This window comes from Eleutherodactylus coqui, chromosome 7, assembly GCF_035609145.1.
Source record: "Eleutherodactylus coqui strain aEleCoq1 chromosome 7, aEleCoq1.hap1, whole genome shotgun sequence".
In the NCBI taxonomy this organism is placed as follows: Eukaryota; Metazoa; Chordata; class Amphibia; order Anura; family Eleutherodactylidae; genus Eleutherodactylus; species Eleutherodactylus coqui.
In genome coordinates this window covers 217,646,597-217,672,869 of record NC_089843.1, presented here as the reverse complement: position 1 = coordinate 217,672,869, position 26,273 = coordinate 217,646,597, and the positions used below count along the sequence as shown (strand labels likewise).

Below are 26,273 nucleotides of genomic sequence, written 5' to 3'. Positions count from 1 at the left end.
TGTCTCTAGTAATGGGAAGGAGGGAGGGAGTGGAGGGAGGAAGTGGCGGGGGGAGGGGGGTGCGGAGGAGCAAGGGAGTGGGGGCGGGGGCAAGGAGCAAGGGAGTGGGGGCGGGGGCAGGAGCAAGGGAGTAAATGCGGGGGCAGGAGCAAGAGAGTGGGAGTGGGGGGGGAAGGAGCAAGAGTGGGGGGGGGGAAGGAGCAAGAGAGTGGGGGGGGGGAGGAGCAAGAGAGTGGGGGGGGGGGGAAGGAGCAAGGGAGTGGGGGGGGGGAAGGAGCAAGGGAGTGGGGGGGGGGGGGGGAAGGAGCAAGGGAGTGGGGGGGGGGGGGGGAAGGAGCAAGGGAGTGGGGGGGGGGAAGGAGCAAGGGAGTGGGGGGGGGAAGGAGCAAGGGAGTGGGGGGGGGGAAGGAGCAAGGGAGTGGGGGGGGGGAAGGAGCAAGGGAGTGGGGGGGGGAAGGAGCAAGGGAGTGGGGGGGGAAGGAGCAAGGGAGTGGGGGGGGGGGAAGGAGCAAGGGAGTGGGGGGGGGAAGGAGCAAGGGAGTGGGGGGGGGAAGGAGCAAGGGAGTGGGGGGGGGAAGGAGCAAGGGAGTGGGGGGGGGAAGGAGCAAGGGAGTGGGGGGGGGAAGGAGCAAGGGAGTGGGGGGGGGGGAAGGAGCAAGGGAGTGGGGGGGGGGGAAGGAGCAAGGGAGTGGGGGGGGGGGGAAGGAGCAAGGGAGTGGGGGGGGGGGGAAGGAGCAAGGGAGTGGGGGGGGGGCGAAGGAGCAAGGGAGTGGGGGGGGGGGGAAGGAGCAAGGGAGTGGGGGGGGGGGGAAGGAGCAAGGGAGTGGGGGGGGGGGGAAGGAGCAAGGGAGTGGGGGGGGGGAGGAGCAAGGGAGTGGGGGGGGGGGAAGGAGCAAGGGAGTGGGGGGGGGGAAGGAGCAAGGGAGTGGGGGGGGGGAAGGAGCAAGGGAGTGGGGGGGGGGAAGGAGCAAGGGAGTGGGGGGGGGAAGGAGCAAGGGAGTGGGGGGGGGGGGAAGGAGCAAGGGAGTGGGGGGGGGGGAAGGAGCAAGGGAGTGGGGGGGGGGAAGGAGCAAGGGAGTGGGGGGGGGAAGGAGCAAGGGAGTGGGGGGGGGAGGAGCAAGGGAGTGGGGGGGGGGGAAGGAGCAAGGGAGTGGGGGGGGGGAAGGAGCAAGGGAGTGGGGGGGGGGAAGGAGCAAGGGAGTGGGGGGGGGAAGGAGCAAGGGAGTGGGGGGGGGGAAGGAGCAAGGGAGTGGGGGGGGGAGGGAGTGGGGGAGCGAGGGAGTGGGGGAGCGAGGGAGTGGGGGAGCGAGGGAGTGGGGGAGCGAGGGAGTGGGGGAGCAAGGGAGTGGGGGAGCAAGGGAGTGGGGGGGGGAAGGAGCAAGGGAGTGGGGGGGGGGAAGGAGCAAGGGAGTGGGGAGGGGGGGAAGGAGCAAGGGAGTGGGGGGGAAGGGGCAAGGGAGTGGGGGGGAGGGAGGGGCAAGGGAGTGGGGGGGAGGGAGGGGCAAGGGAGTGGGGGGGAGGGAGGGGCAAGGGAGTGGGGGGGAGGGAGGGGCAAGGGAGTGGGGGGGAGGGAGGGGCAAGGGAGTGGGGGGGAGGGAGGGGCAAGGGAGTGGGGGGGAGGGAGGGGCAAGGGAGTGGGGGGGAGGGAGGGGCAAGGGAGTGGGGGGGAGGGAGGGGCAAGGGAGTGGGGGGGAGGGAGGGGCAAGGGAGTGGGGGGGAGGGAGGGGCAAGGGAGTGGGGGGGAGGGAGGGGCAAGGGAGTGGGGGGAGGAGCAAGGGAGTGGGGGGAGGAGCAAGGGAGTGGGAGGAGGAGCAAGGGAGTGGGAGGAGGAGCAAGGGAGTGGGAGGAGGAGCAAGGGAGTGGGAGGAGGAGCAAGGGAGTGGGAGGAGGAGCAAGGGAGTGGGAGGAGGAGCAAGGGAGTGGGGGGTGTATTCACATCTATATTGCTCAGTACAGTACTGCTGTACACTGACTTTATTTACATGTGTGTTACAGAGTGTTAGGGAGCAGAATGTTATTTTCTCAATGGCCAGAAATATTGTTATTATTGTAAATATTGTTACATGGCCGCTTATTCTAAAAAAAGTCATGTGAAAGTGCAGGCATGCATTAACCCAATTGCAAAGGCTCATGCACATGGACATCATTATATTACAAACATAAGTTCAAGAAAAAAAAATGCATGTTTTTCCAGATATTTTCATCTGCAAGTATAACTGCATTAATTGCATTCATTTTAAGACATCGGTGTACCCACAATGCACCACAAGATTATATTGTAATGGATAAGAACATTATTGTTCTCTATACCTAGCACAGTGAGTTGATTGAAGGCTGAAAATGCTTTGGTGCGTTTCCCAAAATAAAGGCCAAGTTTTTTTTAACATGCCATTCAGACCCCAAAAAGCAATCTAAGGATCTATACTACTATATAATGGCCATTAGAAGTTATGGGTGATCCTGCAGGTCTCAATTCGATATGTATACACACGCAATACGTTGATATCCTTTTATAGAAAAAGGACTAAAATGTTGGGCTAAATGTGAAATCTGTTCTTCTCCACGTTGCATTTGCACCAGCTGATAAATCTTTCATTGCAATCCCTCCCCTCCTCCCAGCTGCACTAGGTATCAATCTGTAAGGCCGGGTTCACCATTGCACTGAAGCCTCCGTTCCTAGGTTTCATGGCAGATCTGGCACAACATACCAGAAGAAACACCTCTTTCCTCTAGTAAAATGCCGGGCAGCTGAGTGGATACGGAACAGACCCTATTGTAGTCAATTAGGTCCAATTGACATTGTTCTGTTCCGTCATAATACAGATCCATTTGGCTAGAGCATTCCTCTCTCCTGCTCCCCGAAGCAGAAAAACGAAACCTCCACTGCAGATGTGAAAGCAGCCTTACCCTATAGGCTTTTCTGGGTTCTTGTACTAATAAACGTAAATATGCCAACACTCTGAAGTGAAATCTTGTCTACATTTGCAATACAGATGTGTTCGTTCCAGCTGGCATCTGCATTTTCGTCTTACACAACTCCAGCTGTAACTTTCTTACTCTTTGCCAAATCCTCCTCTAAACATGTTGCTGAACTGAAGGTGAATGGGCAGGTTAATCCTGACGTGAAATGGGAAGGGAAAGAAAGAATAGCAGACAACATTCCAAGCTATTAGTGTTTTGGGTTGTAGAGCTTATCTACCTGACCTCTATTGCCCTTGAATGCGAGAATGAGACAAGGCCACTCCCTGTGGTAGGACTTTTTGGAATCTGTTTAATAATAATTAAGGAATAAAATGCTAAAGTGACCACAGTGAATACCCAAATTGGTGGTTAAAAAATATTTACTAGAATATGATGGACATTTCCATTTGGAGAACCTAAAAGTTTCCTCTTGACTAGGCAAACGTCAACTTTGTAAGAGCCATGCAATCTTGTCTTTTGCATACGGCCGGCCAGTGGACACCACTCTTTAGATATGTAGAGAATGTTTTTCAGCCCCCCCCCGATGGATACTGGCGTTTTGTCTGAACTTGCCCATAACGGAGGGGCTGGACAACTCTCTAATATATATGTGGGCGGCTCAACTTTCCCCAAAATGATGTCGGGGAAAATGAGGATTAGGAATGTTGAATTCCAATGTCCAATCCTTTTGTTCCCCAAGAGATTAGCCGCCACAAGTGCTGTCTACCTGCAGTTTTCCTCCCTAATCACAGCAAAGTGGAGTCGGAGGAAGCAACGGTTGGAAAAACAGCAACTGTTCAAGGTGTATGGGCATCTTAAAGGGTTTGTCCCAAAAGCACAACCCTTGTTCACAAGACCTAAAAAAACCTCCATATAAATTAGAGAGTTGTCCAGACCCTCCATTATGGGCAGGCCGTTCTGGCGGATCTTGTGCAGTCCTTTTATTATAGGATCGGCATTTATCTGAATGGCTGTCTTGTGAGACTACCTTTTATTTTTGCAGCGGCTACAGAAAAAGGCATTCACCCTTGGCCTGGCTTTTCTGGGAGAGGTTATGCATGTTAATTAGGGCTCGGATACCTGGAAACACGATTTCACATTACCTTAAGGCATGCGGACTTGATTCTTCAATTCCACCAAGAACCCCTGCTGAGTCATATCCTCTCAGTCTCTCTGGCTTTCTCCCTTGTAAACAAACAGTTCAGTCTTGTTAATTGTTTATCCTCATCCTGATTAATAGATCCATCCAATTAAGAAAAACAAGAAAACATTTCTCTACACAAAACATCGGCTATAGAGATGAAAATTAAATCTTTGGTTTCAACTGTCCCTCTTCGTTATCAGCCATTAATTGGTCGCAATCGGCCTCTTATCTGTGCTGCAGATGTGTCGGCCGATGCATAATGCCGCACAGTCACTAGGCGATGACACAGATTCTGTGGCCCACCTCAAGTGTCAGCTATGGACGGGCCGTGTATTTGATGGCTTTCATTGACCTCAATGAAAGCCTCCTGCGTGGAAATCGCGCTGAAATAGAATATGCTGCGATTTTCCTTCTGCGAGCCGGGGATGGGAGGGGGGGGGAGGAGAAAAAAAAAAAAAAAAAAAAAATCGCAAGTGCTTTCCGCTCATGGACACGTAAAAGCGATTACGCATACCATGTTATGGGTAGTATTTCCTGCAGAATCTGGAGGCAGATACCCGCTCCGGATTCCTTAGTGTAAATCTGCCTGTGTGCATTGGGCCTTAGGTTTACCGTTTTCAGTTCTACTTTTTGTAATTATTTCTTCTTTTTAGTTTCAAATAATGTTATTAATTTTCATCAGAATATAGCAGTAGATTTGCCGAAAATATACCCCGCGCAGGGGGATTCCAATTTTTTTCTCCTTTTTAAGAACCGTTCATTCTCCGTATTGGACCAAACAAAAAAAGAATTAGACTCCAGGCTCCTCTCTTCTTCTCACCCTTCTACTTGCTTTAGTGACCTTATTCCATCTCACCTCCTTAAGTCTCTCTCCCCGGCTGTGATCAGTCACCTCACAACAATATTCAACCTGCCTCTTTCTTCTGGTATCTTTCCCTCTTCCTTTAAACAAGCTGTCATATGGCCATATCTAAAGAAACCCATTACTAATCTCACCTTCAGGTCCAAACTGGTGGAACCTCTGGTCTGCTCTCGCCTAATGAGCTCGCTCTTTGAAAACCAGACTGTAAGAAGAGTTATCTCTTTCTACATTCTGCAGAGACCGCTTCTACTAAAGTGTCAAATGATGATCTGAGGGCTAAATTGGAAGGCGACCACTCTAGTGATCCTCTTGGCTCTCTATGGCCTTCATTGCTGTAGATCAGTGTTTCTCAACTCTGGTCCTCACGTCCCCCAACAGGCCATCTTTTAAGGTCTCCTCAGTACTGCACAGGTAATAGAATTACTTTCGGTGCCTCAGACATTGTCACAGGGGTTCTCTCTATAAGATATCCTGAAAACATGACCTGTTGGGGACGCTGAGGATTGGAGTTGAGAAACACTGCTGCAGATCACCAAATTCTCCTCAATATGCTCTGCTCTATTGGCCTTAAGGATACTGGACACTGAACACTGCATCGCAGCGCAGAGGTTACATCTATGGCCGCCGGGGAGCCAGCCAGACTGAGAGCAGCGGGGAGGACAATGTTGGCCGGTAGCTGGGACGGGAGGAGGATACTTGCCTTCCAGGACGCATATATTGTATTTCAGCCGCACTTCAGTAGCGGTGAGCGATTCCAGCGACCTCATTGGTTGTTGGGTACACCCCCCCTTTGGAGATGTGCACAAGTGCTACTTCACGAGACCCGCGGGGGGGTTAGGGTTTAGGGTTAGTTGCCGACCCTCCTAAGGCCCTGCTGCTGCTTATTTAACAGGCCGGCCACTCGTGCACATCTCCAAAGGGGGGTGTGTACCCAACAACCAATCAGGCCACTGGAATCGCTCACCGCTACTGAAGTGCAACTGAAATACCAAATATGCTTCCAGGACCTGCAGGGGAGCCATCTCATCAGCCAATGAGGTACAGGGGGCATCACTGGGCTGTCCGTGTGCTCCCCAGCGCTACTTCCTGGTGGCGTCCAGAAACACCAGTACCGCCCTCATTCCTATTGTTCAAGATGCGCACCGGTTTATCCTTCTATGTTATGACTTATGTGTGCACGTGTTCCCCAAATTTGTAAGGCCCCCTGTCCACGGCTGTGATGGAATATCAGCAGCGATATTCCGCCGTGGGGTACGAGGGGGGTTAACAGGTCCCAGTGGTGAGCCTAACAGATAGGCTCACCGCGGAGAATCCCAGAAAACCCCTTTAATAGAGGAAAATAATAAAGTACCACATTTGAGCTGATGAGCTTTTTATTGCCTATTCTTGGCGATACCCCATGCAACACATTTATAGAATGCTAACATATTCCACCGTTGCCATATACCGAATGGGATCACTAATTTGTGCCCACTGGAACTCATAAGTATCAGCAACATAGATGGAGTTCTAGTAATCTGGTCATGTAGTTTGTTGCCTCGCTTCAAATCAGGATTACTTTTTACAACATATAACAAGGGCAGCCTGTGTGCTGAAATACATGCCTAAAGGCTATATACTCATTAACTGGGCTCATCGCCAAAGCAGGTTGCCTGCCAAGGGGAGCGTAAAATACTGGAAAAGTGAAAAATCAAAACAGGTGAACAAACAAAACAGATAACTGAGAATTAGACTTTTACAAGCCAAAACATATGACCGTACATTAACATTTTTGGTTCATAATTGGCTGGAATTATATATTTAGTTAGCCTTCGTTAAATGGGTGTTCCGGAGAAAATACCATTGATGACCTGTCCTCAGGATAGCTCAGCAATAGTTGATTGGCCAGGGTCTGCCGCTTGGGATCCCGACTGATAAGCTGATTGTTTGCGACATGTGAGCGGGCGCACACGCACGGGTCGGAGCAGAAGCTGCTGCTCCAACCACTGCGTAGTGGCCGGCGGTTGCAACTGCAGGCACAGCTACCATAATACCACAAAGCCCCAAAACAGAGGGATGAAAAGAGTTTGCCCTGTATCTCCCCTTCTTTTCTGTGAGCCTATTAACCATAAAGCATAGAGAGGAGTTGATGCGAGAGATCTCTATATTGAGAGACTCCCTTTAATTGGCAGATTCACAGTAATTTCAATACCACAAAACACAAAAAAAACCATAAAACTCAGCTTTTTACCCCCCAGAATGTGGTTTCATAGAATAGTAGAGTTGGAAGGAACCTCCAGGGTCAACGGGTCCAACCCCTACTCAACACAGGATCCCTAAATCATCCCAGACAGATGTCTGTTCAGCCTCTGTATGAAGACTTCCATTGAAGGAGAACTCACCACCTCCCGTGGTAACCTGTTCCACTCATTGATCACCCTCACTGTCTAATAGCTAATCTGTGTCTCCTCCCATTCAGTTTCATCCCATTGCTTATAGTCTATCCTTGTGCAGATGAGAATAGGGCTGATCTCTCTGCACTGTGACGGCCCCTCAGATATTTGTAGACATTCGTATTAACCCTTTCCAATCCACTGTCTGGCGTCTAAAGACATTATGATTTAAGGCTGTACAGCTCCGATGTTGGAAGATGTCCGTCGGGGTTCTCTTACTGTATATAGCCAGCCTCTCTGCTGTCGGAGCCTATCCAACGTGTCACCTCATGCAGTACTGGCTTTAGCCAACAGATAGCGCCATTGTATAACGGCAGAAAAAGAGTAAGCTCCCTAGGAAAACCAGGATACAAATTGGATTGGAAAGGGTTAAGTCTCCTCTCTGCCTTCTGTTTGCAAGCTAACCATTCTCAGATCCTTCAACCATTTCTTTTATGCCTCAGGAATACTCCATTCCGAAGTTGAAATGTGTAGCTTTATTATGTCAGCATCTAGTCTGGCATTCCATCCGTCAGAATATAAGGAGCAGCGCCTACAGCAGCTGGTTGGTTGTTCGAGGACAGTCCAGAAATGTAACGTCATGCTCCGCGCCATTCATTTATGTTTACCTTGTCTAAATTCTGGGTCCGATGATACAACGGAGGGGCTTTCACTGGATGTGCTGTAGTCATCACTGTGGGACAAGCGGAGTGATCTTCCAGGTTCTGCAACACACAAACACGGGGACCAGTCATAAATATGCTAGTAATATTTCTACAGCAAACATTAACAAGTGAGAGAAAACACGGAATAAGATGTTTCGTAGCAAATAAATGGACATTAAGGCTGGGTTCACACGGGGTGGATTTGCCGCGGAAATTTTGCAGCGGCAAATCCGCATGCGGCCGCTAATCCCGGGATTAGCCAGCCATGTGGACGAGATTTCTTAGAAATCTCAACCACACGGATCGGCAAATCTGCTGCGGCTAAGTGGCAGAGGCCGCCGCTGCGGCGCGGATTTGCCAACCGCAGCATGTCCATTTTTTTCCCCACTGCGCCCGCGCTCTTCTCTATGGGAGCGCCGGCCGCAGCAAAAGAGCGAGCGGCCGGGCCGCTTCAAAGCCGCCGCGGGGTTTGCAGCGGCGGTTCTCCTGGCGGAAATCTCGCGGTTTTTCACTGCGGCCAAACCGCGAGATTGCCTCAGAGAATCCGCCCTGTGAGAGCCCAGCCGTAATGTTGATTGTATTAACACTTAAAACAGATTTGGTTTCACGGTCCGACTAGATTTTTTAAACAAATCAATAGATTCAGGTGTTTGCACCTTAAGTCGGCTAAGTCCACACCTGCATAGGGGCTCAGGTTAGGGTTTCCGTCTCTCTTTTCCGTTTTTTCCCCCAATTTTCTCATTGAGTTCAATGAGATTTAAAAAATATATTATATATACTTACAAAAATAGTTACATATTGTTTAATTTAGACAAACTGGTGTATTTAAACAAACTATATCAGGTTTTCTTCATAATGTTCAAAAATAGCCAGAAAAATAGAAAAAAAAAAGTGTACAATTAAATATGGACACTCAACACTATACGGCATATTGAAGTCCCAACACTATACGGCATATTGAAGTCCCAACACTATACAGCATATTGAAGTCCCAACACTATACAGCATATTGAAGTCCCAACACTATACAGCATATTGACGTCCCAACACTATACAGCATATTGAAGTCCCGACACTATACAGCATATTGAAGTCCCGACACTATACAGCATATTGAAGTCCCCACACTATACAGCATATTGAAGTCCCAACACTATACAGCATATTGAAGTCCCAACACTATACAGCATATTGAAGTCCCAACACTATACAGCATATTGAAGTCCCAACACTATACAGCATATTGAAGTCCCAACACTATACAGCATATTGAAGTCCCAACACTATACAGCATATTGACGTCCCAACACTATACAGCATATTGACGTCCCAACACTATACAGCATATTGACGTCCCAACACTATACAGCATATTGAAGTCCCGACACTATACAGCATATTGAAGTCCCAACACTATACAGCATATTGAAGTCCCAACACTATACAGCATATTGAAGTCCCAACACTATACAGCATATTGAAGTCCCAACACTATACAGCATATTGAAGTCCCTGTAGACTGGGAGTTATATTGCATAAGAGGACAGTCACATCACAGTTCTCATACCTAATCCAATTTTGTGAAACATTGTCTGTTTCTGAAGAACACTATCATGGATTAACAGTGCTGCTAACTAATGGCCCTTTTACACGGGACAACAGTCGGCTAAACGACTGCACGAACAGACGTCACCACTAAAGGCCATTCACTGTGCCTCCCTAAAAGAGTGTTGGTCAAAGCATCACACTTACTGTCTTAATGAAAAAATGTTTTGTACCGTGTTAACCAAGAGAGCAAAATGTGATTGTTCCCAGCAAGAGAAGCCAAAGTAATCTTGTAGATATGAGACCTTTTAATGGCTAACAAAAATACATGATGTTATAGTGAGCTTTCAGACCTCTCTGGGTCCTTCCTCAGGCATAATGAAACAGATCCGAAGAGGCATACATACACACACACACACATACTTATGACAAGGCACAGACATGTATATGATTAATTTGCACTTAAAAAAATACCACAACAGGATGAGCAGAGAAATACTTAAGTAATCCACTGATAAAAATGTGGAGGTTTTGCCCATTTACACAGAGCAATGATTGCTCAAAAATAGCTAAAAAGCGATTGTTTGAGCGATAATTGTTGCGTCTAAACGCGCGGCAGTCGTGCACTTTTCGTGCACAGCTAGCTGATCATTAAATTCAGGCCAACCTAAAAATAGTCGTTCAGCCTTATCAGGAGTACTCTATGGGTAGTGTTGATAGCATTGTTTCACGTGAGAGAACAAAGGAACAAAAAGCAGATAAGAGCCCTCGGGCTATTTACTGCTTTCAGCTAAAGGCTTCATTTGCGCTCTCTCTCTCTCATGAGCGGGAGGATACTCGGCTAAGGCACTACTCGCTCATCTCTACTCTTGAACAATTGAACCTTCCGTTAAAAAAATTTGGGAGTACAAATTTATACCAACTTTTGACAAATCACATCCATGACCATGTTGTGCCATATGTATGTGTATAATTATATATAAAAACACACACACACCTCTTTGGATCTACTTAATTATGAGGAAAGACCCTGAGAGGTTGGAAAGCTCGCTATAACATCATGTATTTTTGTTAGCCATTGAAAGGTATCATATGTACAAGATTACTTGTTTTCTCTTGCTGGGAACAATCACATTTAGTTACTGTCTTATGACGCAGGAATAGTGTCTCCCAAACAAGAATTAGGACACGATGGAGCTGTTCACCCTATTCGAAAATGTCAAATAAATACACTGCGGGATGAAGTAGGTCAGTCGGTAAGCCCCTCAACTCCTTCCAAATTCTTGGATTGGCATAGCTGCATCAAGGGATCAAACTCAGCCACCACTACTCCACATTCTTGACTTCCCAACCTGTGCAGGCACACACACGTCCAGCAAGCTTGGTGGAGACAATATAATTAAGTAAGTTTATTACTTGCAGCAGGTGACACCAACTAAGGGGATTCAGAAACCACTAACTAATCTTCACGAAGGAGGACAAGAAGAAGTCTCCTCTATTTCTCTTCTACTGCCAAGAACATGGATGGGCATTTTATCTTACAGACATGCGTACATTGAGTTGAAATAATTTCGGTCCCTGGGGCCTAAGATTGCCTATAAGGACAACATGGGATATGTAAATGGGGGGTTAGGAAATTGCGCCTGGCCTGCAATACACGCTTGTAGGGCATACTTACATGAGCGATACTCCCATATGAGTTCCATCTGATTGTGTTATGGATGAGACTCGCACAGCTTATGTACAAGAGCGATTTTGTACTCGGACCTATGGTCAGAGTTTGAAAAAAAGTACTATGTTCTATTTTTGTGTGCGTCTCGGACTGAGATATGTAATGTACAGTGATCCGCAAAGCACATAGAGGGAGTGCCCGTGTTTTGTGCGACGCAAGTTGCACGCAAGAATCCCGGGTGTAACTCACATCGCTCATTTAAATATAGCTGTTCTCAAGACGTGATACATTTGCTGAAGTTGGTCAAAGGAGACCGAAATTAGCTGGGTGTTAGATCACTAATTTTTATGTCTGACTAGCTTACCCGTCGCGCGTTGCTGCGAAGACAGACAGACATACATTCATTCGTTTTTATATATCTAGATAACAACCAATCACAGCGCAGCTTTCATGTTACCTCCGTGGTATAATATATAACAACCAATCGCAGCGCAGCTTACATGTTACCTCAGCTTTATAATATATAACACCCAATCACAGCGCAGCTTCCATGTTACCTTAGCAGTATAAAATATAACAACCAATCACAGCGCAACTTTTATTCTGCCTCAGCAATATAAAAAATAGCAACCAATCACAGCGCAGCATTCATTTTACCTCTGCGGTATTATATATAGCAACCAATCACAGCGCAGCTTTCATGTTACCTCAGTGGTATAATATATAACAACGAATCGCAGCGCAGCTTTCATGCAACCTCAGTAGTATAAGAAATAGCAACCAATCACAGCACAGCTTTCATTTTACCTCAGCATTCTCAATACCCAGCAATAGTCTTGTGATACGTTCGGCGGATGCATCATTTTGTAGTTGAACACGCCTCCCGTTGCTCGTAATGCCTTTTGCTTTCGTGCTTGAGATGGAAATCAAACGATCTTTGTCTGGGGGGGCATAACTGTCGACGATGCTCGCACGCGCGCCACCTATCGTAGGATAGTTGTACTATGCCAGTAACCTTCCCAGGAGTGTACTCAGCAACTTCCCAAAGTCTCATGGCAATTGGATGAATGGTGTAGGAATGCATAAAGGACAAACAGACACACAGACAGACATTCATTTATATATATCAGGAAGTGAGAGAATTACATTCCGTACGTAAAATTTGGATGCTAATTGTTTTGCGCATAGAATTGAATAATCGAGTTGGGACCCATTAGCGTTTCCTATTTATGACATAATCAATGCCCATGCCAAATTTCAAGTTTCTATGTGAGAAAATTAGATTCCGTACGTAAAATTTGGACGCTAATTCTTTTGCGCATAGAATTGAATAATCGAGTTAGGACCCATAAACTTTTCCTATTTATGACATAATCAATGCCCGTGCCAAATCTCAAGTTTCTATGACATTGGGAAGCGACAAAATTAGATTCCGTACATAAAATTTGGACGCTAATTCTTTGGCGCTTAGAATTGAATAATCGAGTTGGGACCCATTAACTTTTCCTATTTATGACATAATCAATGCTCGTGCCAAATTTCAAGTTTCTATGACATTGGGAAGCGAGAAAATATGATTCCGTACGTAAAATTTGGACGCTAATTCTTTGGCGCTTACAATTGAATAATCAAGTTGGGACCCATTAACTTTTCCTATTTATGACATAATCAATGCTCGTGCCAAATTTCAAGTTTCTATGACATTGGGAAGCGAGAAAATTAGATTCCGTACATAAAATTTGGACGCTAATTCTTTGGCGCTTACAATTGAATAATCGAGTTGGGACCCATTAACTTTTCCTATTTATGACATAATCAATGCTCGTGCCAAATTTCATGTTTCTACAACATCGGGAAGTTAGAGAATTAGTGGCAATGATGGAAATCGAACGATCTAAGTGGGGGGGTCGTAACGGTCGATGAAGCAAGCACGCGCGCCATTTATCGTAGCATAAATGTACTATGCCTATAATCTTCCCAGGAGTGTACTCAACAACTTCCCAAAGTTTCATGGCGATCGGATGAATGGTGTAGTAGCGCATAAAGGACAAACAGACACGCACACACACAGACATACATTCAATTTTATATATATAGATGTAGACAAACGTACAATAAAGCCAGCCTCAAACAGGGTGGCAATAGAGCCCTTGTCAACTACAACCCCCCCACCCCCAATAAAGGAAAACAAACTAAACTACCTCAACACAAGTGGTTTGGATGGTAATGGTGTCTAGACTTGATAATGAAGCATTCCCCGTTTGCGAAAGGGAAATCTTAAACCACAATTCATTTGCAGGAAACTAACTATAAAGTGAGAATATACGTAATCACATTATAATGCTCAGCTATTAAACAATGCTGTATAGAGGTCTTGACTGGTATTCTGGGAAATGAGCATTGCAGGATGTTTGTGACACTGTATAAAAAGAGCAAAGGTGACAAAGGCTAATTGTTGCAATTCATCTGGGCTGCATTGTCATTTGTCACATTGCTTAGGAAACAGTTGATGGAAGTTTCTCTAGTGGCACATGATGCTGGTATAGGATGAGTTTCAAATCATTCAACACCGAGCTGTAGAATAAAATCCAGAAGAGATACGAACAGTCCTGTTTCAAACTTACAAAAGAATAAAGTAGTCTAAAAGAAATCTAATCAAGACGGGTTTGGGTGGTTTCAAACTTGCACTCGAGGTTCTACAGCCAAATGGAGGTCCTGCTCCATTTGGCTGTGGGGATTTCACTTTCCTGCTCCCCGAACGGCTCCATCTCTGTATGGAACCAATTGACTATAATGGGGTCCGTCCACTCTCCACCCAGCTGCTCGGCTTTTGGACAGAAGAAAAAGGTCTGCATGCAGCACTTTTTCTTCTAGTATTCTGAGCCGGATCTGTGACGGTATCTCCAGCTGGAGGTTCCAACGCAGATGTGAAACCAGTTTGAAAACTTAGGACAGGATCATAATGTTGCAAAAAAAATTACTCTATAATCAAACCAGCTTTCCATACGACAAAGCAAGGCATCCAAGGCCGAGCCTACCGAACGTCATGCTTTACCCTAAATGCAGTCAGACCACACATGGAATACTGTGGACAGTTTTGGGCACCGGTACTCAAGAAGGACATATCGGAGCTTGAGCGGGTACAAAGCTGGGCAACTAAAGTAATAAATGGAATCGGCGGACAACTATACCCACAAAGGTTATCAAAATTAGGGTTAGTTTAGAAAAAAAAAAAAAGACGGCTGAGGGGCGACCCAGTAACTATGTATAAATATATCAGGGGACAATACAGAGATCTCTCCCATAATCTACTTATACCCAGGACTGTGTGTGAAACAAGGGGGCGCCCCCTACATCTGGAGGATAGAAGGTTTCTACACCAACATAGAAGGGGGTTCTTTACTGTAAGAGCAGTGAGACTATGGAACTCTATTCCTGAGGATGTGGGGATAGTAAATACAATAAAAGAGTATAAGAGGAGTCTGGACGCCTTTCTTGAGAGTTACAATCTTACGTGCTATATCACTGATTACCTTAGAAGGCTCAGTGACCCGGAGATTATTCTGATTCCCAGACTTGGAGTTAGGAAGGATTTGTTTTCCCTTAAAGGGGTTGTCCCGCGCTTTTTTTTTTTTTCAATAGCCCCCCCGTTCGGCGCGAGACAAACCCAATGCAGGGGTTAAAAAAGAAAACCAGATAGTGCTTACCTGAATCCCCGCGCTCCGGTGACTTCTTGCTTACCTGGTGAAGATGGCCGCCGGGATCTTCACCCTCGGTGGACCGCAGGTCTTCTGTGCGGTCCATTGCCGATTCCAGCCTCCTGATTGGCTGGAATCGGCACGTGACGGGGCGGAGCTACGAGGAGCCGCTCTCCGGCACGAGCGGCCCCATTCAGAAAAGAAGAAGACCGGACTGCACAAGCGCGTCTAATCCGGCGATTAGACGCTGAAAATTAGACGGCACCATGGAGACGGGGACGCCAGCAACGGAACAGGTAAGTGAATAACTTCTGTATGGCTCATAATTAATGCACGATGTATATTACAAAGTGCATTAATATGGCCATACAGAAGTGTATACCCCCACTTGCTGCCGCGGGACAACCCCTTTAAATGAGAAAAATTGGCTTCTACCTCATTGGGGTTTTTTGCCTTCCTCTGGATCAACATTGGGGAAGGGGGGAGCAATAGGAACAACTAGATGGACATCGTATGTGAGGTTGAAAAAAGACCTATGGTGTGAACACCACCATGTAGAAACAATAACATCTAGCCATGAGTCTAGCAAAAGAAAGATTTCAAATGCGTGAGAGACATTTTTCCTTAAACTCACAAGTGCAACAAAATTGAAGCGCAAGCAAAATGCTGGATTTGCACTGTAACTCCCGCCCAGACCAGACACTATCAAGGTGATGATCTATCAGACAACAGGATAAACTGGATAAAGGGTGGGTTCAACAGACGCACCTCTTATAAGTCCCAACAGATAGCAGCTTGCCTTAAGGAGAGTGAGGAATGAAATTAGTTAACTGAACTGTTTGGTTCCATCATAAGACCAAGGACACAAACGGGCTGCCCTAATGCTGATGTGAACATTACAGTAATTTGCTTTAATTTCGGATTCTTTCTACTTTTCAGAATAATTTTGCTATTATTTACAGATCTCGACTTAGAACAAAAAATAAAATCTACATACTTTACGGCAACTTAGGGAATCAAGTCTTCTTCTGGGATTGCAATCTTTTTGCTGCAAGAAAAGTTTCAGTCCCACACAAAGGGTCTTCTGGTTGCGTTGCACTCTACTGATTCCCATAGCCAAGCAGTACCCATAAAACACAATGAATCCTAGGCCATCCAGGCATCAACACTGTACAGTTCTTCACTGTCAATTGCAAGGCCTACAAATCACTTGCTAGTAAAGATGAGCGAGCGTACTCACTGAGGCAAACGACTCGAGTGAGTAGTGCCTTATGCAAGTACCTGCCCGCTCGTCTCTAAAGATTCAGGTGCCGGCGGTGGCGACCGGTGAGTTGCGGGAGTGAGCAGGGAGGAGCGGGGGGGAGAGAGTGAGAGAGAGATCTCCCCCCTTCCCCGTTCCTTCCCGCTCTCCCTGCCCGCTCGTCTCTAAAGATTCGGGTGGCGGCAGGGTACTCGCATAAGGCACTGCTCGTGGTGCCGATCTGAAGTAGATTTCACCTTTCAACTGAACTCAAATTGAAAGGATAAGATCCGCACCAATATCAGCCGTATGTGAACCCACTCTTAAAGAACTTTCCGACCTAGATATAAAAGTACTTTCATTAACAGCCCAGCTTTGGACATTTTATACCTTCCTGCACACATGTCCCTGTTGTCTGAAATTTAATTTAGTCACATTTTAGTGGCAGTATGCCACTCACTGCTCTACTTGTAGTTTAAGCAGAGGCGTAGCTAGGTGGGGCAGGTGCCCCGGGTGCAACAAGGAGGGAAAGCAGGAGGTGGTGCCAGCTGCTGCACACTAACAAGCAGCTGTTAGGCGTCTTTCACTGCTGTTTTCATCTGACATCTCCCTGTTTGTGTTTAGCCAAATATTTGTTACTCAAGGGGAAAAAAATGCATTACAATCCACTTTGTTCCCACTAGGACAGTTCAGATGACCTACTTACCGATAAACATCTATACAAACCAATTATTCTTTATTACTCAGATTTCAGGACCAATTACACCAATTCCATTTTAGAATAATTCCCACTACATCATAAAAAACACCAGACATGCTCAATAAATCAAACGTGTCCATATGTTACTCTGTATGGGTGGATTATTAGTAATTATTCCGCAAAGATACCCATTACATTTTCTATAGAAAACATGCATGAATATTTACGGCACATTCACTGCCAGCCTCACAATCCAAAATCTACGTCATGGATAGAAACTAACATTAAAATAAATTACAGAAGTCCTTACCCCTCTGTCTTTCTATCAAGGGCTTCTTTCTTTCGCACTCCCCCCCCCCCCCCTTATAGCCCACTTGGCCTAGAATGCTACACCCCATATATTTTATACTGTTTGTGACGGCTCTAGTTCTAGCCAATGAACATACCAAATATTGCCCCAAACATGAGCAAAGGAGTCTGCAATCATCATGTCGGTGCTTGCTGCTTTACTACCAAGTAAGACGCCATGAGTCGTTTCAGTAAGTTCTCTCCACACCTAAAAGTTCTATTTTACAGGCCGTCTACAACTGGCGTGATTTATTTCATAGAAGGCGCAGCTCAACATTAAACAAAACTGCCAAGATGATGAGGAGTTCATCATTTCTTACTTTTCCAGGAAACACCCTGAATTATCTTTACAGCCCATAATGACTAAAGCCTATTGTTACATATTCATCTTTGACACATCATCCACCATTGCTGGAGGTTTTCAAAGCCTTCTTGTCAGACGTCCTCCGCTGCTCTTTTATTTCACTTGGTCTTGCAAAATCAATGGAAGGTTAAACCTGAAATGCACCGCGGCGGAATACACTTTTACAAAAACATTAATTATCCAGGTTGAAAGATGCAAGCTCAGACAAGCCGACTTAGAGCAGGTCCACCCTTCTGAGAAACTGTAAGACACCTATAGTACTACAATGAAGGTTGGAAAAACAATTGGCATTTGTTAACCCCTTTTCCACATGACAAGATTTCTATCTATCTATATATATATATTTTTTTTTTTAAATCAGAAACAGGCTTAAAGGGGTTGTCCCGCGCCGAAACGGGTTTTTTTTTTTTTCAACCCCCCCCCCCCGTTCGGCGCGAGACAAACCCGATGCAGGGAAGTAAAGAAAGCTTACCGGAGCGCTTACCTTAATCCCCGCGCTCCGGTGACTTCAATACTTACCGCTGAAGATGGCCGCCGGGATCCTCTGTCTCCGTGGACCGCAGCTCTTCTGTGCGGTCCATTGCCGATTCCAGCCTCCTGATTGGCTGGAATCGGCACGTGACGGGGCGGAGCTACACGGAGCCGCTCTCTGGCACGAGCGGCTCCATAGAAGACTGCAGAAGACCCGGACTGCGCAAGCGCGGCTAATTTGGCCATCGGAGGGCGAAAATTAGTCGGCTCCATGGGAACGAGGACGCTAGCAACGGAGCAGGTAAGTAAAAAACTTTTTATAACTTCTGTATGGCTCATAATTAATGCACAATGTACATTACAAAGTACATTAATATGGCCATACAGAAGTGTATAGACCCACTTGCTGCCGCGGGACAACCCCTTTAATTATAAAAGAAGCCGAAAAACCGCCATTGGCTAGCATTAGAGATGAGCGAACGTACTCGGTAAGGCCGATTTCGCAATCGAGCACGGCGATTTTCGAGTACTTCACTACTCAGGTGAAAAGGGCGCTGTGGGGCGAGGCGTGGCGTGGTGGTGCGGGGGGTAGCAGCGCGGAACAGGGGGGAGCTCTCTCTCCCTCTCCCCCCCACTCCCCTCTGCAACCCCCCGCTCACCCACAGCGCCCCCGAGTACTTTTCACCCGAGTAGTGAAGTACTCGAAAATCGCGGTGCTCGATTGCGAAAATCGGCCTTACCGAGTACGTTCGCTCATCTCTAGCTAGCATCTAATTCTAACTAATACTAAAATGGGGACCATCACTCCCATATAAAAACATACAATAAGAGCAGATTTAGGTTATACCATGCCACAGAACGTTTTAGGAGAACCTGTGAAATTATGGATTTGTGTGTATATATTTTTTTTAACTTTCATTTGGATTTACTTATTTGTATCCCATCAATGCTGACCACACGCTAGAGATTTCAGAAAGCAGAGAAGACCATTTTAACCCCTTAGTGACGGAGCTTTTTTCCATTTTTGTTTTTTCCTACTGCCTTTTTAAAAAATCGTAGCTCCTTTATTTATCCATCGACGTCGCTGTATGAGGGCTTGTTGTTTTTTGAGGGACGAGTTGTATTTTTCAATGGCACTATTTATTGTACCATATAATGTACTGAAAAACTTTTAAAAAATTCTTAGCGGAGAGAAATGGAAAAAAAAAAACGAGATTCCACCATATTTCGGTGCGTCCTGTTTCTACGGCGCACAAACTGCAACAAAAACGACCTGATATTTTTATTCTATGGGTCAGTCCGATTACTACGATACCAAACTTAGTTGTTTTTTTTTGCTGTAGTACTTTTTTTTAAAGATATTTAATTTTTTTCAATTATTTTCTGCGGTCATTTTGTGCGCACAATAACTTTTTTATTTTCTGTCGCCGTAGTTGAGCAAGGGCTCAATTTTTGCGGGATGTCCTGTAGTTTCCGATAGTATCAATTTGGAATACATGCAATAAAAAGCGAACAAAAAGTTGTATTTTTTCTGGAAGACAGGATAACTAAAAAAAAAGTACCGTATATTTCTGGCATTTTTTTTTTTTTTTCGGACGACTTTACTGTGCAGGAAAAATAATGCACTACTTTGATAGATCGGACTTTTACGGACGCACCGATACCAAATACATATTTTTATTTTAGCATTTAGATTTTTTAGTAATTGATATGGCAAAAGGGGGGTGATTTAAACTTTTATAACTTTTTTTTTTTTTTACAATTTAAAAAAACTTTATTGATCTTTTTTCTTACTTTACTTTGAAGTCCCCCTGGGGGACTTTAACATGCAATGCTTTGATCGCTCCTGCAGTATGACGTAATGCTATAGCATTACGTCATACTGCTTTTTTACAGGCAGTCTATCAAGCCACCCTGTGTGGATAGCTTGATAGGCAGTCTGCTAAGGCAGCCCTGAGGCCATTCATTAGGCCCCCGGCTGCCATGACTCCTGCACAGCTCCCCTGATCTCACCGGGACCCCCAAACAGCGTTCGGGGGATTTAAATGCCGCCGTCAGAATTGACAGCGGCATGTAAAGGGTTAATAGCCGTGGTCGGCCGAGCGCGGCTATTGCCCGCGGGTGTCGGCTGTAATAAACAGCTGACGCCTGCGCTGTATGGAGGGAGATAGCGGCGCTAACTCCCTCCATACACGTCCTGCAACAGCAGGACGTAGTTTTACGATAGCGCCGTCACTAAGGGGTTAAACCATACTATGTCGATTGTCTACGCCAGACATGAAAAAGCTTGACACAAGTAGACAGAGGCAGATATCTGTGCGAAAGTCCTTTTTTCGGCAATTGCTGGGTGCAGTTGTTGGCAATAGTTAGAACATCATTCATGCCAAAAAAACAGATGTGCATCAGTATCTCGTCAACCTAAGCCCAACCCAGGTCATAGAGCAGCACTGAGACTGCTCCGCCAACCATCAGATACTACTTCCACTTATGGAATTGTCATACAGAACAACAAAGCATTCAGAAAGCAACCATCTAAAATCTCTAGTGTATGGCCTACTTTCTGAATAGCATGTACAATGCATAAAAAGCTTCATTTGGGGCTTCTGTTCAGCCATTCCCATAACTTTTCTATGACCTCCTTTCTTGAAAGGCAGGAGTGTCAAACTCAATTCCACCGAGAGCCACATCAGTATTATAGTTGCCTTCAAAAGGGGCCATTTGCAATTGTAAGACTGTATTTTAAAAGGATATATCAAAAATGGTGAGGGAGAATAGGCGGACCAGAGTGAGGTTCAAGTCCAGAAAAATTGGGGTTCCAGTTCCCCAACACAGACACTTGACTCTAAACTGCCAAGTAGTCAGAGAAAAGTTAAAACTTATGGGAGGAAAGGTTCCCAAAAAATGGGTTTAGCATCAGTACAACACATCGCCCTCGCTGTCCGTGCAGCAGGCTCACAGGATATGAATATACAGGCTGGAAACAGATTGTCCTCCTCAGGATGGTCACAAGGACCATTCGGGATGCCCGAGCTGCCTTACGGTCCGAGTCCCAGTAAGCAGCGTTGTACAACAGGGTAGGCTCAGCGGGGTAAAGCAGATAGGGAAGTCAACACCAAAGGCTCCGGCGCCTACAGTAACGGCCACAATGCTCAGTCCACATAATCTAATGTCTCACTGCAGGACCAAGATGGCAGCCTCAATCCTGGTAGCCAGGGGAAGAACGTAAGCGACTCTACAGTGCACCAAAGGGTCTTCACAGCACATCTCAGGACCCTCTGACCCAAAAGAGCCTCTTCTGCGTCCAGATCTCATGGGCCACATAAAATGATCTGAAGGACTGGATTTGGTCCTTGAGTTTGACACGCGTTATAATGTATTCATATAAGGTTTTACCATACAAGTACGGCAGATTGCCAATAAAACACATCAAAAGCCAACCATTAACTTTTCAAAAACTAAAATAAAATCAAAATTTTCTAAAGAAAATATTACTGCTCTGAAACTCACAATGTAAAAATTCTATATAGTATCTATCCTGGGTTCGTCAAGTGGGCCTGCAACATTAATGTAAGCTACAAAACAAATCACATTTAACCAGAAATGTCATTGATTTACTGAAAACACGTACGCACACTGGATGCCCAAACAGGTGTAAAATAACAGGTAACCGACGTACCAGGCGCAGCAGGGACACAAAAGTCAAGTCATTTTAACTGCTCATCGTGCTGAAGGCTGAATATTCTGAGAAGATCCCAGGACCCCACACAGGACCCCACACAGGACCCCACACAGGACCCCACACAGGACCCCACACAGGACCCCACACAGGACCCCACACAGGACCCCACACAGGACCCCACACAGGACCCCACACAGGACCCCACACAGGACCCCACACAGGACCCCACACAGGACGTAAAAGATTTGCTAGAATGGGAAAAAGCTTAAGATTAAAAATTCCCACTCCCATCAGAGGAAATAAAAACGAACCATTAATATTGGAGTCTGGTAATAGGTACGTTCAGTCTGGGAAGCAGCAATTATCAGAAGGTCACATTAGGATTCCGATGAGCAATGCCTTCGCTTTCACTGCAATACTGTTCTAAGGGAATATACACAGTTTTCAGGTCGGAAATTTAAAAAAACGTGTTATTCAAGACCTGTACCACATTGATTCTTATCAATATTCAGATTCAATTCAATGTTCACACGTAGTGGAAATGCTGTGGATTCCGACTCAAAATCAGCTGCGACTCAGCCGATGTTATCCTGCTGCTCCTCTAATCTTGCATCGGCAGTGCACAGAGCAGCCCTTACACCCCACAACCGCCATATGAGACGGTAATATCCTAGAATATAAATGATGCATCCTTCCATCTTCCCTATGTCAGGTGAATAAAAGTTCATTGATACTGGTGTATGTTTGCCCGCATGTTCCATGCGTTTTTTCCCATGCATAAAATAAGCAGTGCACAGCAAATAAGTATGTAACATGCGCATTTACGGCGTATGTTAATTTCTGATTGCCCATATTGGTGCTTATGACCTGCGTAGAGTTTTCTTTTCACATAATTGAAAAAAATGCGGTTGTGAGTTGTCTAATTGAATTTATAGAATAGTAGAGTTGGAAGGGACCTCCAGGGTCATCGGGTCCAACCCCCTGCTCAGTGCAGGATTCACTAAATCATCCCAGACAGATATTTGTCCAACCTTTGTTTGAAGACTTCCATTGAAGGAGAACTCACCACCTCCTGTGGTATCCTGTTCCACTCATTGATCACCCTCACCGTCAGAACGTTTTTTCTAATATTTAATCTGTGTCTCCTCCCTTTAAGTTTCATCCCATTGCTTCTAGTCAAATGAGAATAGGGCTGATCCCTCTGCACTGTGACAGCCCTTCAGATATTTGTAGACCGCTATTAATTCTCCCCTCAGCCTTCTTTTTTGCAAGCTAAACATTCTCAGATTCTTTAACCGTTCCTCATAGGACACGATTTGCAGACCGCTCACCATCTTGGTAACTCTTCTCTGAACTTGCTCCAGTTTGCCTATGTCTTTTTTAAAGTAGGGGCCTCAGAACTGGACACCGTATTCCAGATGAGGCCTGACTAAGGAAGAGTAGAGGGGGATAATTGCCTCACGTGATCTAGACTATGCTTCTCTTAAAGGGGTTGTCCCACGAAAGCAAGTGGGGTTCAGCACTTCTGTATGGCCATATTAATGCACTTTGTAATGTACATCGTGCATTAATTATGAGCCATACAGAAGTTATTCACTTACCTGTTCCATTGCTAGCGTCCTCGTCTCCATGGTGCCGTCTAATTTCAGCGTCTAATCGCCGGACTAGACGCGCTTGCGCAGTCCGGTCTTCTCCCAGGTGAATGGGGCCGCTCGTGCCGGAGAGCTGGTCCTCGTAGCTCCGCCCCGTGACGTGTGCCGATTCCAGCCAATCAGGAGGCTGGAATCGGCAATGGACCGCACAGAGCCCACGGTGCACCATGGGAGAAGACCCGCGGTGCATCGTGGGTGAAGATCCCAGCGGCCATCTTAGTAAGGTAAGGAAGAAGTCGCCGCAGCGCGGGGATTCGGGTAAGTACTAAACGTTTTGTTTTTTTAACATATGCATTGGGTTTGTCTCGCGCCGAACGGGGGGCCTATTGAAAAAAAAAAAAAAAACCGTTTCGGCGCGGGACAACCCCTTTAATACATCCCAGAATTGTTTGCCTTTTTGGCTCCTGCATCACATTGTTGACTCATGTTCAGTCTATGCTCTATTAGTAAATACAAGTAATTTTTCACATATGCTGCTGCTTAGCCCAATTCCTCCCATTCCGTATGTTATTTTTTCATTTTTCTTGCCTAGATGTAGGACTTTACATTTCTCGTTGTTTAATACCATTCTGTTAGTCACCACCCACTGTGCAAGCTCTTCTAGATCTTTTTGAATACTCTCTCTCTCTCTTCCCTAGTGTTAGCTTTGCGACGTCAGCAAATTTGATCAGTTTCACATCAATTCCCTCCTCCAGTTCATTTATAAAAATGTTGAACACTACTGGGCCTAGGACAGAGCCTTGTGGTACCCCACTTGAAACATTCTTCCACTTGGATGTGCAGCCATTTATGACCACTCTTAGAGTACGATCACTTAGCGAATTGTGAATCCACCTAACAGTTTCCTTGTCAATCGCATATTTGGTTATTTTTTCAATCAGTATAATATGAGATACTTTGTCAAATGCTTTACTAAAAAGTCAAGAAATCCTATATCCGCCGCATTTCTCTGATCAACCCAGTCAGTTCTTCTGTCATAGAAGGAAATTAGATTAGTCTGGCATGACTTGTTTGTTACAAACCCATGCTGGCTCTGGTTAATTACTTCATTTTTATCCAAGTACTCGAATACATGCTGTTTAATAATTTGTTCAAAGATCTTTCCCGGTATAGAAGTCAGGCTCACAGGACTGTAGCTTCCTGGATCCACCTTCTTCTCTTTTTTCTTTTTAAGATAGGAAAATTTGCCCTTTTTTGATCTTCTGGGACTTCTCCTGTTCTGCAGGAATTTTCCAAGATTATGGCAAGTGGTTCAGCAATTACCTCCGCTGCTTCCTTTAGTATCCTAGGATGTAATTCATCTGGACCTTGAGACTTGAATTCAAGTTAGCTAAGTGTTCCCTCACCATCTCTGTGCTTAAAGATAGCCTGCATTCTTTTATTCCCCTAATAGCACAGGGAAGATCAGTTGCTGTTACATCTACTGTCTGAGAGAAAACCGATACAAAATAGGAATTTAAAAGTTTGGCCTTATCATCATTCTTAACAAAATTCACCATTTTCATCTTGTAAGCATCCAATAGTATCTTTGACCTTTTCTTTTGCTTTTGACATGCCCCCAAAATCCTTTTTATTGCTTTTGACCCCTGTTTCAAGCCTCAATTCATTATTAGCTTTCGCTTTTGTGACACTTGTCCTACAGATTCTGCAGACACCATTATATTCTTCTTTAGATATTCCCCCCTCTTTCCATTTGGCAAGTATATTTTTCTTCGTTTTTAACATGTGTGCAAGTTCTGTGTTCATCCATCCTGGTCTCTTTAAATGCTTCCCATTCTTCCTTCTTTTAGGGATTGTTAACGATGGTGCTTTGAAAATCTCATTTTGCAATATTTTCCAACTTCCTTGGACATTTCTGTCCTAAAGAACATCCAGCCATTGGATTCTTCCTACCCTCTGAGTCCATTAAAATCTGACTTTTTAAAATCCAACCTTGAGGTCTGAGTTTTCTCAGGTCTTCCTCCACTTTTTATCCAGAATTCAAGGACAGCATGATCACTGCCTCATAAGGTCCCTTCCTTAACCATTCCCTCCCTGTTGGTAAGAAGTAGGTCCAAGATAGCAGATCTCCTTGTTTTCTCTTCTAACTTATCTGCAAGAGCGGATATGAATTTGTTGGATCCAATACTTTTACCTGAGAGAGATTCCCAACACATGTCTGGATAGTTAAAATCTCCCATAATCACTAGGTCATGCTTCACAGTTCATCAATATCTTCTTCAGAGTTCATCAATATCTTCGGTTTGTCCAGGCGACCTATAGTAAATGTCTAAAATGGTGTCCTTTCTGTTGTTCTCTCTTGTATTCTACAGAACTACCATACTCTGATGCTTGAATCTCTGTGGAGATGAAGGTTTTTCTAACATACAATGCAATACCTCCTCCCCTCATTTTAGGTCTGTTTATTATAAATAAGTTGTATGCTTCAAGCCTTGTATTCCATCCATGTGTATCATTCCACCAAGTTTCCGTGATACCCCATGACATCCTATTTCTCTTCCTGTGTTAGGAGCTCCAATTCTTGTTTGTTTTTCATGCTCTGTGCATGTGTAGAAACATTTTAGTTTGTGATCGGTGTCTCTTGCTCCTCCACTTTCTTTCAGAATTTTTTGTCTTTGTTTTTTCTTTCTTTCCACTGCTAATAGAAGGTTCTCAAATGTATTAATTAGTTGTATATTTTTATCTGGCCTTTCACTTCCCTTCCCATAGAGTTCTAGTTTAAAGCTTTCCTAATGAGTGAATCAAGGCACCCACCAAATATATGCTTACTTGTTTTTGTAAGGTATAGCCCGTCTCTAGAAAACAGTCCATCATATAGGTAATTCACTCCATGGTATAGAAATCCATATCTTTGCTGACGG

The 26,273-nt window shown here is 45.3% G+C and overlaps 1 protein-coding gene across 5 annotated transcripts in view; it reads right to left on the bottom strand.

Annotated features, from left to right (window-relative positions):
- The window catches only part of PTPN13 (protein tyrosine phosphatase non-receptor type 13), a 210,946-nt gene that overhangs the window by 94,720 nt on the left and 89,953 nt on the right, over nt 1-26,273 (bottom strand). For all 5 annotated transcript variants that reach the window (XM_066574375.1, XM_066574378.1, XM_066574379.1 and 2 more), the window contains exons 8-9: nt 8,008-8,103; nt 4,065-4,146 (exon numbers count right to left, since the gene is read on the bottom strand). In XM_066574375.1, coding sequence (XP_066430472.1) covers nt 4,065-4,146; nt 8,008-8,103 — 178 coding nt within the window. The remainder of the gene's footprint in view (nt 1-4,064; nt 4,147-8,007; nt 8,104-26,273) is intronic.